At 46.6% G+C, this 16,327-nt stretch overlaps 1 protein-coding gene across 1 annotated transcript in view; it reads left to right on the top strand.

The window, feature by feature from the left end:
- Window positions 1-16,327, top strand: part of zgc:77784 (uncharacterized protein LOC402947 homolog) — a 97,406-nt gene that overhangs the window by 67,800 nt on the left and 13,279 nt on the right. Inside the window, exons 12-20 of the mRNA XM_061217016.1 lie at window positions 2,119-2,285; window positions 3,195-3,316; window positions 4,501-4,717; window positions 7,075-7,199; window positions 7,740-7,908; window positions 10,456-10,674; window positions 11,756-11,798; window positions 11,901-12,040; window positions 13,528-13,800. Of these exons, the coding sequence (XP_061073000.1) occupies window positions 2,119-2,285; window positions 3,195-3,316; window positions 4,501-4,717; window positions 7,075-7,199; window positions 7,740-7,908; window positions 10,456-10,674; window positions 11,756-11,798; window positions 11,901-12,040; window positions 13,528-13,800 (1,475 nt within the window). The remainder of the gene's footprint in view (window positions 1-2,118; window positions 2,286-3,194; window positions 3,317-4,500; window positions 4,718-7,074; window positions 7,200-7,739; window positions 7,909-10,455; window positions 10,675-11,755; window positions 11,799-11,900; window positions 12,041-13,527; window positions 13,801-16,327) is intronic.

Genomic DNA, 16,327 nt, shown 5'->3' with positions numbered 1-16,327 from the left:
GTTTCAGAAGCTAACAGGGTTGGTTGAGTTCACTGTCGCCACATGGCAAACGTGGTTCTATGCTCATAGGTCTAGGTTATGCCCCATGGGATGAGGTTATGCTCTTGCGATGACAGCCCGCTCGTAAATTGCACGTGTTGAGAAAGACGAATGAGAATGTAAAGTAACAGTTGGTCGAGGAATTGATTTTGTAACCATGCCAATATGTGTTTTTAATTGCAGCCCACCAGGTTCCCTTGAAATGTATTTTAAATGGGAGACTTAGTCGATTAATCCCTGCCTCTACTCTGTTAAATGGCTGGGCTTGGATGATATATCTTTTGTAGGTCCTGTTGCCGAGACAGACATTCTCCATCACTTCCTGTCTCTCTCTCATACTCACACGCGCACACACTCACAGCAGGCTGTAGCCGCAGACATCCTTACAACCAGACACTTTCCTAGTTTTCTCTGGCACTGCCCCAGAACCAGACATTTTCATTTATTATTCATATGAAAAGTAATGTCAGTCTTTCACGACTGGTATGCATATATTGACACTGCCACATTTAAATAAGGACTTAGCAGTGCAGGTGTAACCTTTGCTTGTGGGAAAGGAAACTGTGCTTCTTTGAGACAAGCTTGTACACACACAGCAGGGTGGGTGCCACAGTGGGGAAAAAAGGTAATGAATTCAAATCCAGTCTATGCAGACAGAGTCCTTAGGCTGTTGTACTGTAGATAGAAAACATTCACAATACTCGGTACCCTCCTGAGGAGGAGTTAGTATCATGCCGATTCCCCAAAATTGATTCTTTATAGACAGCCGGGGGCTTAATAATATTTCCACAACTACATTTCCACGCTCGGAGAGAGGTGGAAGACCAGCGTGTCGGGTGTTGTGTCGTTTGAACCGGGGAACCAGCATAGCTATCGTTATTTAGCAAGCGTCTGACACCTTGTTATGAGAAAGATCCAATTTATCGCACCACGCTTTCTGCTTGTCGGTGGCGACTTGTGTATGCTTTTATTTTATTGTTATTTTTTGATACACGTCGTCACAATACAGAGAGGGCATTTCCTCCTAGTTGATGCAGAAAGTGACCTTGGATTTATGGTCGGTGTTTGGGGGCCTCGATAGCGATATTTACGATGCACAAAATGTTTATTGCTTCTGCTTAATTGCGCAGGTCGGCCGTAAAAGTCATTCGCAACTCGGGAGCCAGGGGAGAAATACAAAGTAACGTGAAACTGTGTGCAACACCGCAGGGCTAAGAAACAATACAAGGATGTTAGCATGAGAGAGAGAGAGAGCAGGGAATATTTCCCTGCTTAACGCAAGAAGTGCTAATTTGCTTTTAGGCAAAGCCATAAGTTTGTTTACAATTCAAAAGAAATTATTCATGGGACCAAAAAAAATAAAAAATGTGCATATTATACAACTGATTGCCTTTCGCGCTCGGTCGGAAGGAGATTAAATTGTGCTTAATGTATTTTGCAATTCAACTGTGCATCCAACTAATTCCTTTATAACTGTGGATTTGGTTCCGTCGTCTGATTTGCGATGGATAAAAATAGGATTGTTATTGTCTGCATCCGTACGAACAGTCAGGAAAGCAGCAAGACGCCTTGGTGTTCCAACTCCTCACTGAACACAAACATTTAATTACAGAACCAGAGCATTACCGAATCGCAGCCCTGTTTCCTTGAGTTGAAAAAAAAAGTTAAAAAAACGAACTGGCATGCAAACTAACTTTCGATTTATAAAATATTTCATGTAGCTGTCTAGATTTTAGCTGTTGGTTATTTTTTTATTTTGTGTGAGGTTTCTTCTTCTGTTTAGTCTGTTGTTCAGTGTGATAACAAAGAAATGTACTCAGGTTAGATGGCTAGCTGACGAGACAATAAAAATGTCTAATAATAATAATACAGTAATGATGTAAATGCACCTAGTCAGTTTGTCCTTAAAAAGCAGTCCTTAAAAAGTTGCTGAGGTACTGGGACTGATTTTAAGATTTTTCTTTGTGTGTGTGTGTGTATGTGTACCATTGTGTGTGGGTGTTCTTATTTTTCCTATTGTGAGATTATGCATGAAGAGGGATACATTGCCTAACTGTGCTTTCAACGCTATTGTTCCAGCCAATCAGCAGGTAGTACCTGGCAGACCGTGGCTGACCTGGTCAGAGTGGAGAAGCACACGGTCAGTGGCCTCTTCCCCAACACGGTCTACCTGTTCATTGTTCGAGCGGTCAACGCCTACGGGCTGAGCGATCCCAGCCCCATCTCTGAGCCCATCCGCACTCAAGGTTTGTATAGCAAGAACCGAACACAACCGCTCTGACTGCAAACTGAGTCTGTCGTGTGTAGGGGTGTCAGTCTTCTGGGTGTTGCTTAGATGCAAAGATGCTCTCGGATTGATATCCTAGTTCTTCAGAGCTTTTTTTTTTCTGAGCAGTGTGTGTCATTCTGGTGCTGTGCTGTTGTAATAGGAGTGAGTGAGTGCCACTTGATGGCTGTACTGATGTGGCTGGCTGTGTGCTCCTCAGTTGTAGTTCTGTTCTAACGGGTGTACAAGGTGTTGTTCAAATGTAGTTCTGTTGTGGGTTACGTGAGTTGGGTGTTATCTAGATGAACTTCTGTTGTGACTGCTATAAATTGTTTGTTAATCAGCTGTAGTTCTGTTCTGACTGCTGTAAGTTGTTAGTTAATCAGCTGTAGTTCAGTTGCGATGGTTGTGAATCGGGTATTGATCAGCTGTAGTTCAGATGTGACAGTTGTGAATTGGGTGTTAATCAGCTGTAGTTCAGTTGTGATGGTTGTGAATCAGGTGTTAATCAGCTGTAGTTCAGTTGCGATGGTTGTGAATCGGGTGTTAATCAGCTGTAGTTCAGTTGCGATGGTTGTGAATCGGGTGTTACTCAGATGCAGTTCAGTTGCGATGGTTGTGAATAGGGTGTTAATCAGCTGTAGTTCAGTTGCGATGGTTGTGAATCAGGTGTTAATCAGCTGTAGTTCAGTTGCGATGGTTGTGAATCGGGTGTTAATCAGCTGTAGTTCAGTTGCGATGGTTGTGAATCGGGTGTTAATCAGCTGTAGTTCAGTTGCGATGGTTGTGAATCGGGTGTTAATCAGCTGTAGTTCAGTTGCGATGGTTGTGAATCGGGTGTTACTCAGATGCAGTGCTGTTATGCCCAATGTTGGTCATGCATCCCCAGACATAAGCCCCACAGGACAGGGTGTGGACCACAGGCAGGTCCAAAGGGAGCTGGGAGAGGTGGCGGTTCAGCTGCAGAAGTCCGTCGTCCTGTCTGCCAGCAGTGTCCAGATCTCCTGGATGGTGAGTACAGGAGAACAAACGTTTTCTCATGCATATGAAAATGCCATATACTGTGCTCTATTGCCTATTCTCTTTATACTGTAATAGAAATTCTTACAAGTAAGGAATTTACATATGTCCCATAAAAGCACATTAAATATGAATTGGACAAAATGTAAAATTTTAATGGAACAAAAGCGAGAATGCTAACCACACACTCTAAAAAGATATACATCAGTGAGTCTGTGAAGGCACAAGGATAAAATAGAGAGAACCAGTGTTTCGGTCTCACATGAGTGAGACCCAAAAGTTTATTCACCTTATTTTTTTAATACTTATTCTTTTGCACTTTTTTTCTTTTTGTACACATTTGTGTTCAGCAGCATGTGAGCTGTAATAAATCAGTGCTTCACAACTGATGTTTTTCGTTTTCTCAGTGTGCGGTTAGCACTCTCTATTTTGGCGTAAATTGTTATTGCTACGCACCTGCAGTTCTACTCAGTTTGTTGTGTTGACTGAGTGCTACAGCATTTTATTGTTTTATTTTATTTTAATACAATGAAACCATTTTGTAGTGTAGGGATGTGTAGTATGTGATGGAACGATATTGTTCTGGGTTTTAAAAGTGGTTTACACTTACACCTGGCGCATTGAGTAGTCAGTAAATAAATAAAGCTACAGTGGAAGTATGTTTTTGAGGAACACATTTCCCAAAACTGTGATGTTCTAGTTGGGTATTAAGCACATTTTACTGGCAAAAAAGGTACAGATGAATTATGCATTGCTGGCTATGTGTACAGATTTATGCACCTCTAGGGTACCACTTGTTCATTCCTTTTTTTTGAGAGGGTAGCATCGACCTGTAGCCTTCAGAACAGAAACCCCTTACAGTGGTTTATTTTTAAAATATTATTTATAAGAACTTCACTGAAATACAAACATTCAACAGTCATGTACCTTAGCCACTAGGCTACAGGCTGCCCCATATACACGCACTCCCTCTCTTTCTCTCTCTCTCTCTCTCTCTCTCTCTCTCACTCACACACACACACACACACACAGACACACACGCTCACTCTCTATCTCACACACATACACTAACAGGCTGCCCCATAAACATGTCCCTCACAATGGTGTATATTGAGCAGGATTACCAGGTGGTCCAGTTACGCAGGTTTTGACCGGCCCCGCCTGTTTCCCGCCAGGTGGACCGGCAGTCCCAGTACATCCAGGGGTACCGGGTCCTGTACCGCCCCTCTGGGGGCGCGTGGTTGGTCCAGGACGTGAAGGCCGCCCACGAACGCAGCGCGGTCCTGACCGACCTGCGCAAGGGCACCGAGTACGAGATCAAGATCCGCCCGTACTTCAACGAGCTGCAGGGATTGGACAGCCTGCTGCTGCTGGCCCGCACGCCCGAGGAGGGTGAGACCCCGCCCCCGCCACGCCCCTCGCTGCTGCCCATAGGCCGGCCGCTGACCGAGGCTGAATGAGGCTGAATGAGGCTGACCGAGGCTGAATGAGGCTGACCGAGGCTGAATGAGGCTGAATGAGGCTGACCGAGGCTGACCGAGGCTGAATGAGGCTGAATGAGGCTGACTGAGGCTGACTGAGGCTGACTGAGGCTGAATGAGGCTGAATGAGGCTGACCGAGGCTGAATGAGGCTGAATGAGGCTGACCGAGGCTGAATGAGGCTGACCGAGGCTGAATGAGGCTGACCCTGCTTTGGTGTCGGTTATAGGGCGATCAGTTTGCAGCCGTGCTGAGTGGTTTTCAGGGGAGCCTACAGGCATTTTTAATCCACAGAAAAAGCCAAAGACTGCTTGCTGTAACTAGCTAGTCGATTGCTAGCCTCGAATGTAAACAGTCCTACAGGAAATAACACGTAGTTGTGCGTGACCTTTTTCTCGATTGTCCGACCGTAAAGCACGTGAACGCGAAGGAGTTGGATGGTCGAGTTGTGATGTAGTTGAAATGTACGATCTCACATCGCTGTAAAGCAGGGTTAGTCCAGCAGGCCTTCAACACGGCAGTACATCCCCTGCCTTATGACATCGCTGTTTTACTTTTATGTATTCACAATGAAAATGTCCATTGATCTTATTTCACGTGATAATAAATTGTAACTGTTTTAGTGGACGATCAGCACTTGGCAGTCCTCGGGAAAAGCTGAACATTGAAATAATTCAGCGGGCTGCCTTTATCAGGACAACTCTATTTCGCTGACACAGGCAGATTCGAAATGCATGAATCTTTAGCCTCTTAATTTTTTGGGGTTTGGATGAATTATCAGTGTAGTGACAAAATATTGCAGAAACATGAGTGTGTGTGTGGGTGTGAGAGAGAGAGAGAGAGAGAGAGAGAGAGAGAGAGTGAGGGAGTGTGTGTGAGAGTGTGCAGTGCATCCGGAAATTATTCACAGCGCTTCACTTTTCCCACATTTTGTTATGTTACAGCCTTATTCCAAAATGGAATAAATTCATTTTTGTCCTCAAAATTCTCCACACAACACCCCATAATGACAACATGAAAGAAGTTTTTAAGAAATTTTTATGCTGCTTTGAAGGTCCCAATGAGCACAGTGGCCTCCATCATCCGTAAATGGAAGAAGTTCGGAACCACCAGGAGTCTTCCTAGAGCTGGCCGCCCATCTAAACTGAGCAATCGGGGGAGAAGGGCCTTAGTCAGGGAGGTGACCAAGAAACCGATGGTCACTCTGTCAGAGCTCCAGCGTTCCTCTGTGGAGAGAGGAGAACCTTCCAGAAGGACAACCATCTCTGCAGCAATCCACCAATCAGGCCTGTATGGTAGAGTGGCCGGACGGAAGCCACTCCTTAGTAAAAGGCACATGGCAGCCCGCCTGGAGTTTGCCAAAAGGCACCTGAAGGACTCTCAGACCATGACAAACAAAATTCTCTGGTCTGATGAGACAGATTTAACTATTTGGCGTGAATGCCAGGCGTCATGTTTGGAGGAAACCAGGCACCGCTCATCACCTGGCCAATACCATCCCTACAGTGAAGCATGGTGGTGGCAGCATCATGCTGTGGGGATGTTTTTCAGCAGGAACTGGGAGACTAGTCAGGATTGAGGGAAAGATGAATGCAGCAATGTACAGAGACATCCTGGATGAAAACCTGCTCCAAAGCGCTCTTGACCTCAGACTGGGGCGGCGGTTCATCTTTCAGCAGGACAACAACCCTAAGCACACAGCCAAGATATCAAAGGAGTGGCTTCAGGACAACTCTGTGAATGTCCTTGAGTGGCCCAGCCAGAGCCCAGACTTGAATCCGATTGAGCATCTCTGGAGAGATCTGAAAATGGCTGTGCACCGACGCTCCCCATCCAACCTGATGGAGCTTGAGAGGTGCTGCAAAGAGGAATGGGCGAAACTGCCCAAAGATAGGTGTGCCAAGCTTGTGGGGGTGTCATTATGGGGTGTTGTGTGTAGAATTTTGAGGGAAAAAATGAATGTATTCCATTTTGGAATAAGGCATAACATAACAAAATGTGGGAAAAGTGAAGCGCTGTGAATACTTTCCGGATGCACTGTATGTGTGTGTGTGAGATAAAGAGAGTTAGTGTGTGTGAGGGAGAGAGTGAGTGAGAGGGTGTATGTGTGTCTATGAGTGTGTGTGTGTGTGTGTGTGCACGCGCATTCATGTGTGAGTGAGTGTACACACACTGTCTAGCTAGTTTATTTTCAGTGGCATGAAAGACTCAGTACAACATCTATATTTTACATTTCATCAAAAAGTCTCTTTTATTCTCGCCCTCCCAGTCCCCAGTGCCCCCCCACAGGCAGTAACAGTGATGACAGTCCAGCTCGGCAACATCTCCAGCGTCAGCGTGTCCTGGGAGCCCCCCCCTGTGGAGGCCCAGAATGGACTGATCCAGGAGTACAGGGTGAGATGACTCGGCCAAATGTCTACAGCAGGGGCTTATTCCAATGGCTTATTTTATCTTTCCTGGTCTCCTCGTTCCTCGACCGACCTGGGAGTCGACCGTGGAAGGCTCATAAATTATTTGCCTGTGGCCCCACCTCTCCTCATCATTGCGTTTGCCTAATTCACGTTTTTTTGGCGGTGAAAATGTCGCCTGACTCCAGTGGGGGTTCACACACTCGTGTCTCTGTGCTGCGCTACTCTGGGAAAACCGCTGTTCTGAAGTGTGAGGGAGGGGAGTCTGTCTGAACGAGTGATTTAGTCTCTCACCGAGACTTCTAATGTTTTCGTTTCTCTCAAGTAGAAACTATCAGCTTGTTTCAAGTTTACCGTTTGCGTGACGAGGGAAATTTTTCGCCCCATCGGCAAATCTCGAAACGAGTCAAACCGTTCCACCTCATCGACGAATAATAACAAATAAGATATTATGTCTGAATACGAGACTGAAATGCTTGCTGGGACTGGCGTATGTTTCGGTGCCTCACTGCGTTCCTCCCCTCAGATCTGGTGCGTGGGAAACGACACGCAGCTGCTGAACCAGACGGCAGACGGTTCGGCCTCCTCCGCCACCCTGAGCGGGCTGCAGCCGTCCGTTCTGTACCAGGTGGAGGTCGCCGCGGTGACCAGCGCCGGCGTGGGCGCCCGGAGTCAGCCGGTCACGGTCTTCATCAGTGAGTCCCGCCCCCGCCGGTTACCTGTTCAACCTTAAACAGCTCTGCGCGCTTTACCCTGAGCAGACCCGGGTCAAATGCATCATTCTTTTGGATTCAAATACTTTTTTATGCTTTAATGAGATTGTCTGGTGGATTGGAGCCTATGACATTCTCTCAAAATGGCTGAACCCCACCTTCTGGTCCTCTTGGTTGGCTCAATTGCACCAGGCAAGAGCAATCGAGCACATAGTATTTGAATCCCAAACAGTGACATATTCCACTCAGGTCCAATCCTGATAATCCCTTTACATTGGGCACATTCCAATGGCTTATTTTTCTGGACATTCCAACCCGTTAAATGTTCCTTCTAGGAGCTGGAAGTAGATGTTAGGAACCAATCTTTTCTTTGAGCAAGAAAACATCAGCGCATTCTTTCAACAAGTTTTTTTAGGGAAAGCCTTATGTATAAATGATCAACCTGTGGATCCACCTCTCCCCAACTGCCACGCCCGTAACTGACCTGTGGATCCACCTCTCCCCATCTGCCACGTCTGTAACTGACCTGTGGATCCACCTCTCCCCATCTGCCACGTCTGTAACTGACCTGTGGATCCACCTCTCCCCATCTGCCACATCTGTAACTGACCTGTGGATCCACCTCTCCCCATCTGCCACGTCTGTAACTGACCTGTGGATCCACCTCTCCCCATCTGCCACGTCTGTAACTGACCTGTGGATCCACCTCTCCCCATCTGCCACGTCTGCTAACTGACCTGTGGATCCACCTCTCCCCATCTGCCACGTCTGTAACTGACCTGTGGATCCACCTCCCCCCATCTGCCACGTCTGTAACTGACCTGTGGATCCACCTCTCCCCATCTGCCACGTCTGTAACTGACCTGTGGATCCACCTCTCCCCATCTGCCACGTCTAACTGACCTGTGGATCCACCTCTCCCCATCTGCCACGTCTGTAACTGACCTGGCTTCAGACTGACGTTTGAAGGAGCGAGGGCATTCCATTTGCCTTATTCGTCGTTTTCTCCATTTCCCCGTCTTTACCTCTCTTTCTTTCATCTCCCCCTCTCCTCTCCCGATGGGTGGAGCTAGGGGCAAGAAAAGTAGAACAGAAAAGCGAAAAGAGGAGAAAAATAAGGGATTGGAATGAGCTTATTGAGTCAGAGGTGCAAAGTCTTCCTTCTGCCCAAGAACTCGGCCAGCTGATTTCACTAATTAGCTCTACCTCCTGGCTGATTTGTGCTCATTAGCAAATCCAGGTGGCTGGAACAAAATGATGGGCAGGACTTGTACTTTCCAAAGCTGGATTCTACGCCTCTATATTTAATTCTCTTTTTGACTCATACAAACCCTATTTATATGAGTTATTTAACACTCCAGATTTTGCTTTTCTCGATGAGGAATCCAAAGTTTGCGGCTGCCTTTTCTCTGTAACACTTTGTACTCTGATTAACACATTTAAGCAAATGATGAATCGCTTAGAACTTTTATTTCTTTTTAACGAGAAAGAAAATACTTATTTTAGAGAGAAAAAGGGAAAGGAGGCTAGAGAGTGATTCATTATTTATGTCACGTATTTGTTCATCAGCAGAGCTGATTCTAGCGTTCTCATTATATTGTTGCTGACTGAGTCATTATCCTTCTCTGTAGCTGCTCTTATTGACCTATGCAGATGCATTCATATGCCGCCTTTGTAAGCTATTCTGTATGATCGTCTGCTGAAGGAAAGTCATGCGCTATCCCCAGTCAAAGGTCAGGATGAGACGCATAGCGTTTGGACAGAACAGAGACCGACCTCCTGGAGATCAACTGTCCTGCAGGTTTTCGTTTCAACCCTAATTTTGCACGCCTGATTCGACTCTGGTCCTGAAGAGCCGCAGGGTGCTGATGGTTTTTGTTTTCATCTTAAAATAAGCCCAAGCCCAAGCCCAAGAAGCAAAGTGATGTGAGTTAACTGTGTAATCGACTGCTTCCATTGATCGGTTAAGTGTTGAGTGACGACGAAAGCTGACGCACCCTGCGGCTCTCCAGGACCTGGGCTGTCGACCCCTGCGCTAGCAGCTCAATGAGATCTTTAGCTGTTGAGTAAGGTGTCTGTTTATTTTGTTGGGGTTGGAGTGAAAACATACAGGATGGTAGATCTCCAGGAACAGGGTTGGGCAGCCCTGCTCTAGCTGGTGAATGAGGTATGATTTGTTGGGGTTGGAGTGAAAACATACAGGATGGTAGATCTCCAGGAACAGGGTTGGGCAGCCCTGCTCTAGCTGGTGAATGAGGTATGATTTGTTTGGGTTGGAGTGAAATCCTACAGGACGGTTGATCTCCAGGGGCAGAGTTTGGCAGCCCGGCTCTAGCTGTTGAATGAGGTGTGCTCTGTTGGGGTTGGAGTGAAATCCTACAGGACGGTAGCTCTCCAGGGACAGAGTTGGGCAGCCCTGATGTAACATAATAGACCAGTGTGTTGTGAGCCTGAGCGGTCCCTCTGGTCTGTGAGTGGGTTGAATAGCAGGGTTGCCAGATGTGACCACGGTGTCTCGGTCTCTCTCAGCGCCCCCCGTGGAGCCACCCCCCGCCCCGGCTGCGCCCGAGGACAGCGTCAGCCTGGCGGAGCAGATCTCCGGAGTGGTCAAGCAGCCGGCCTTCATCGCCGGCATCGGCGGGGCATGCTGGGTAATCCTCATGGGCTTCAGCGTGTGGATCTACTGCCGCCGCAAGAAGAGGAAGGAGCTGAGCCACTACGCCGCCTCCTTCGCCTATACCCCTGCAGGTAGACCCCCCACCAAAACCACTCTACACCCCTGCAGGTACACCGCCCACCAAAACCCACTCTACACCCCTGCAGGTAGACCCCCCACCAAACCCACTCTACACCCCTGCAGGTAGACCACCCAACAAAACCCACTCTACACCCCTGCAGGTAGACCACCCACCAAAACCACTCTACACCCCTGCAGGTAGATTACCCACCAAAACCACTCTACACCGCTGCGGGTAGACCACCCACCAAAACCACTCTACACCCCTGCGGGTAGACCACCCACCAAACCCACTCTACACCCCTGCAGGTAGACCACCCACCAAAACCACTCTACACCCCTGCAGGTAGACCCCCCACCAAACCCACTCTACACCCCTGCAGGTAGACCCCCCACCAAACCCACTCTACACCCCTGCAGGTAGACCACCCACCAAAACCACTCTACACCCCTGCAGGTAGACCCCCCACCAAAACCCACTCTACACCCCTGCAGGTAGACCCCCCACCAAAACCACTCTACACCCCAGCAGATAGACCCCCCACCAAAACCCACTCTACACCCCTGCAGGTACACCCCAGAATCCTCAGTAAGTGTATATGCTGTAAAGCCCTTACCAGTGCCCCTGCATTTACCCCCCAAAACCACTCAACAAATCCACATGCTGGACAACCTATAACAACGCACCTGTAGGTACCCCCAAAATCCACCCAGCACCGATGCATGTACCCCCAAAACCACTCAACATGGTTATATGCAGCATATCCTATTACTACACACCTGTATGTAGCCCCCAAAAAAACATTAAATAAGATTATATATGGAACATCCTATAACTGCAGGTACAAATGCCTGCAATAAGTAAATACTTTATATACTTTATATTACTTATTTAATATTGAAGCATCCCTTGCCTACACCCCTGCATGACTTATGGCCACTGTATAGCTGATGAAGGAGTGCTGTAAAAATGATTCCCTAACTTCTTCAAGGGCAATCAAGCTGAACTCTGTAACTCTAAATGGTTACAGAGAGGAGTTCTCTGTTGCACTCTGCAGACATGCAGTGATCTATGTTTACTTTTTTTGGCAGTTGGATTTTCTCAAGGTGAAGGACTGGGTCTTATTAACGGAAGGTAAGTGTGATGGTTGCATCCACAGAATGACTGGACCGCCATTTCTGGTACAATGTTTTTTAATTGGACATTGGCTTCCACTCCTCATGCACTCCCTTCCAGACCTGGCATCCTGGGCACCAATATGGGCAACTACCCCTGGCTGGCCGACTCCTGGCCCACCACCAACCTAGTCCACGGCGGCAAGGACTCCATCAACTGCTGCACCGCCAAGCACAACTCAACAGAGAGATACTACAACGGTGAGCTCCCAGTGTTGAGCAAGCAGTGCTACTGGACAGGCCCAACAGCCCCTGTGTTTTTACTGTTCGGTTTTAACCCCTTTTTTTGGGAATGTTTTTTTTTTTCTATCTTCTAGAACTTTCAGTTACCAGTAGTGATTGTGACATCAGCATTAGAATGTTCAGTTAAGAACATTCTAATCACACATTCGTGACCTCACACCTTAAAGGTATAGCCAACTAACACTTGCATTTAAGGTTTTTGGAATTTTTTTCTCAAACACTGTAAAAATGTCTGCCTTTCCCAGTGTTTTAGTCCTGTAATGAGAATCTTAGTACAAAAAGTATTTACTTGATATTTGTTGTTACTGCTTGCTTGAGAATTATTTTATCCAATTGAAAATATTACCTCATTGGCAATATTTTTGTCTTGTGGTTTTTGCAGTGAAATTATAAGTCAATTTTCTAGAAGACCCATTAAATTGCCAGTAGTGACCAGCACTTTGTATCACATATTTGTGACCTCACACCTCAAAGGGTTAAGAAGGCGAATACAGGCTGCTGGATGACTCATGGTGTTCTAGTGCGTGGATGTGCCCCCCGGTCTGGTATCGAATCTGGGCCACGTCAGTGCCGAACATGTCTGGCAGCCCCATAGGACAAGTCATAAGTGGTGGTGGCTTGGCCCAGGGTTAGGGAGAGTTCAGTGAGCCGGGATCCACATCTCCCCCCATACCAACCCTCGCTGGTCCATGGGATGCCCACGGTCTGCCCGCTAAAGCTGCACATTTAGTGTCTTCAATTCATGGCTGTGCAGTATTGGCTTGTGGAAAAGAGGCAGCTGGTGACATCACTAGCTTCAGAGCTGCCCAACCCCGCTCCTGGAAATCTACCACCCTGTAGCTTGTCATTTCAACCCTAATTTGGCACACCGGATTCTCTGTATTAGCAGCTCAATGTGATCTCTAGCTGCCAAACATGGATGGAGTGAAAACCTAAGGGACAGTAGATCTCCAGAAACTGGGTTAGGTGACCCTTGTGTAGATTGTCCTTGTCTACACTCTACGGCGTTGGCTGTGGACGCCACATCACAAACACAACTCCCTATTCCAAATTGGGGAGAAATACCATGAAATACCTTTTTTGGAATATGTTCTTTTTTCCAGAATTCCTTCAGAATTCCTAGTCATTGTTCTAGAATTCTGTTACTTTCAGTTGCCATCTGACCTTAAATGGACAATTATTTTCATTTTACTTTGAAAGAAAGTTCTTTACAAAGTTCTTTACTGATCTGAAATATGTCAACACATCTGAGACTATTAAATTATTAAATTATCACAGGAAAGTAGCGTAGGCTATTTGTGTTAATGGCCAGATATTATGGTTAATGGTAAATGGCGCCTTTATCCAAAGTGCTGTACAATTGATGCTTAACATTCACCCATTCATACACCAGTGTCGCCCCAATCATATTACATTCCATAATATATTTGTCACTTTTCCCTTAGAAGTGGGAATATCCAACTACCTGAGCCAGACGGAGAAGTACAGCCAGGGTTCTACAGAGGGCCCCATCTACAGCACCATCGACCCGGCTTGTGAGGACATGCACCCCTTCGCCCCGCCCTACTCCCACCCCGTGCCCTACGCCAGCACGCCGGTCCTGCCCTACCCCAGCCTGGCCCCTGACAGCCCGGGGCCCGAGGGCGACCACTGGACCACCCACCCCGGACCGTCCGGGGTCCAGTACGCGCAACCGGACCGTGCCAGGACCGAAAACGGTAGGATCGACGCACCTCAGCGCGGTTGGGGAGTCGCTAGCGCTTTCTGTTGTCACAGTGGAATTGTAGCTGTGAGTTTACTAATATAAGCACTGTTATCTTATGGGCTGGTGTGGGTGCAGGTTTTTGTTTTAGCCCAGGACTAAGACACTTGAATCCAGAGGTTGAAAATACAGGGTTCAGAAAGTGAAAGTCAATCACCTGGAGTTGCTTGTAGGTGCAGTTCTTCAGCCAGGAGGTAGAACTAACTAGTGAAATCAGGCTGAGGTGAAAACACGGCAGGACTTTTACTTTCTGACCCCTGGACTTTCCACCTCTGGAATTTAATAGTGTTATCACTACTTAAGTCAGGGGTGTCCAGTCTTATGCAGAAAGGGCCGGTGCCAGTGCAGGTTTTTGTTTTAGCCTAACACAAATACACTTGATTCTTCAAGGTTTTGATTAAAGATCACGATGAGTTAACTTGTTCAATCAGGTATCCTAGTGCTGGGGTACAACAAAATTTTCAGATGAGATACACCCCTGACTTAGTAGTATTAAGTGAGTATGCAATCTTAAACCAGCGGTCTCAAACTCAGTGCCATGGATGACCATGTGTATGCTGGTGTTTATTCCAGCCTCCACCCTGATTATATAATTACTTCAATTGTTTGCTCAATTAGGGCTGTAGGTTTTCACACAATGTATATGAAGTGAAATGTGTTATTAGTGTTGTCTAAATAATTGTTGCTTATATTCTGTGCTTTAATGCAGTTAAATGCGTATGGCTCAATGAGTCATTGGAATCCATGAGGGCAGCATTAATTGGTTGGAATGAAAACCCACACACACAGGGTCCACTGGTGTACTGGATTCTCTCGATGTAAAGCACACAATTGTTGATTACCCATTTGGGGAGGGATGATGTAGCAGGGATTGTCCACATCCCAAAATTGTTCCTCTTATCAACTGGGCCACAGTCTGCCTGCTTTGGAAGAAAGCTTGCACCGGTCTGCACCTTCCAGAATTGACTTGGCAGTTAAAAGAGTTTTACAATGCAACAGAAAATAAAAATCTGGAGAAAATAAATATCTCAAGGTGAAGGACTGGGTCCCATCAAGGGAAGGTAACGGTGATGGTTGTGTCCTGAGAATGACTTAAAAAATTTCGAAAAAATAATTGGATAGTGAATGAAAAAAGTAATATGTGGCAATAGTGGAATCACATCTGAATGTACCTAGACCTAGGTCATGTGCAATCACATCGTATAACAGTGCAGAGAGAACACCCCCCTCCCCAATGTGTCCAATTCATTTGTAAATGACTGAAGTGCCATACTAATTAGGTAATAAGTCTGAAGTGCCCGCATTTCCATCTTGTTTGTAAATATACTCTTTTGTATATACTCTTCTGAGCTCTGGGCACTGTTTCACAAAGCAGGATGACTGAGTTAGCAAACAGTTTAGACAATTCAGACAACACAAATAGCACATTTCACCTCAAACCAAGCAGTCACCTGGTGCTCAGACAACAATCTGCAACTCAACTCATGCAAACCGCAAGAGTTCATCGTCGATTTCTAGGCACAAAGCAGACCCCAAAACCCCCATACTCATCTCTGCCAAGCCCATCACCAACTCATTCAATTATCTTGGGCCTCATATCAGCAATACTCTGAAATGGAATACCCAGACAGACCACATCATCAAAAAAGCACAGCAAGGATTATTCTTCCCACGCCAGCTCAAGAAGTTCAGAGTCAGACAACACCTCCTGCTCCACTTCTGCACAGCCGTCATTGAAAGCATCCTCGGCTCATCCAAAGCAGTCTGGTGCAACAGCTCAGACAGTCATACTCAGAAAAAACTTCAACATATTGTCGATACATCTTCTAAGTTCATCTGTGGCCCCTCCCATCAATCGTATCATTCTACCTCAAACGAACATTGGTCAGGAATCCAGAATCTCTGAACCCACTCACCCAGCACACCACCTTTTATGGCTGTTGCCTTCTAGAAGGCTCTATAGAACACTGCCCACCAGAACAACCCATTTTAAAAACAGTTTCTTTCCCACTGCACCGGCCTCTGAATTCCCTCCACTAATCCCTCAGGCTATTTCTAATGCTCCCAGCCTGCCTGTCCCCCAGTGAATACTCTGTTATTGTGGTTACCCGATGCAATAATGTTTAAATGTGTGTGCCACTGTCTCATGACTGTTATTTTATCACTGTGGTTATTGAGATCACTGACCTGTGGCACGTGTCTGGTGTTGAGTTTGAGACGTGTCTGCTGTTGACTCTGAGTTTGAGACGTGTCTGCTGTTGACTCTGTGTTTGAGACATGTCTGGTGTTGACTCTGAGTTTGAGACGTGTCTGGTGTTGACTCTGAGGTTGAGACATGTCTGGTGTTGACTCTGAGTTTGAGACGTGTCTGGTGTTGACTCTGAGTTTGAGACGTGTCTGTTGTTGACTCTGAGTTTGAGACGTGTCTGATGTTGAGTTTGAGACGTGTCTGGTGTTGACTGAGTTTGAGACGTGTCTGGTGT

The sequence above is a fragment of the Conger conger genome, chromosome 13 (genome assembly GCF_963514075.1).
Source record: "Conger conger chromosome 13, fConCon1.1, whole genome shotgun sequence".
Classification (NCBI taxonomy): Eukaryota; Metazoa; Chordata; class Actinopteri; order Anguilliformes; family Congridae; genus Conger; species Conger conger.
The sequence above is the reverse complement of the archived record's forward strand: the minus strand, read 5'-3'. Positions and strand labels throughout refer to the sequence as shown.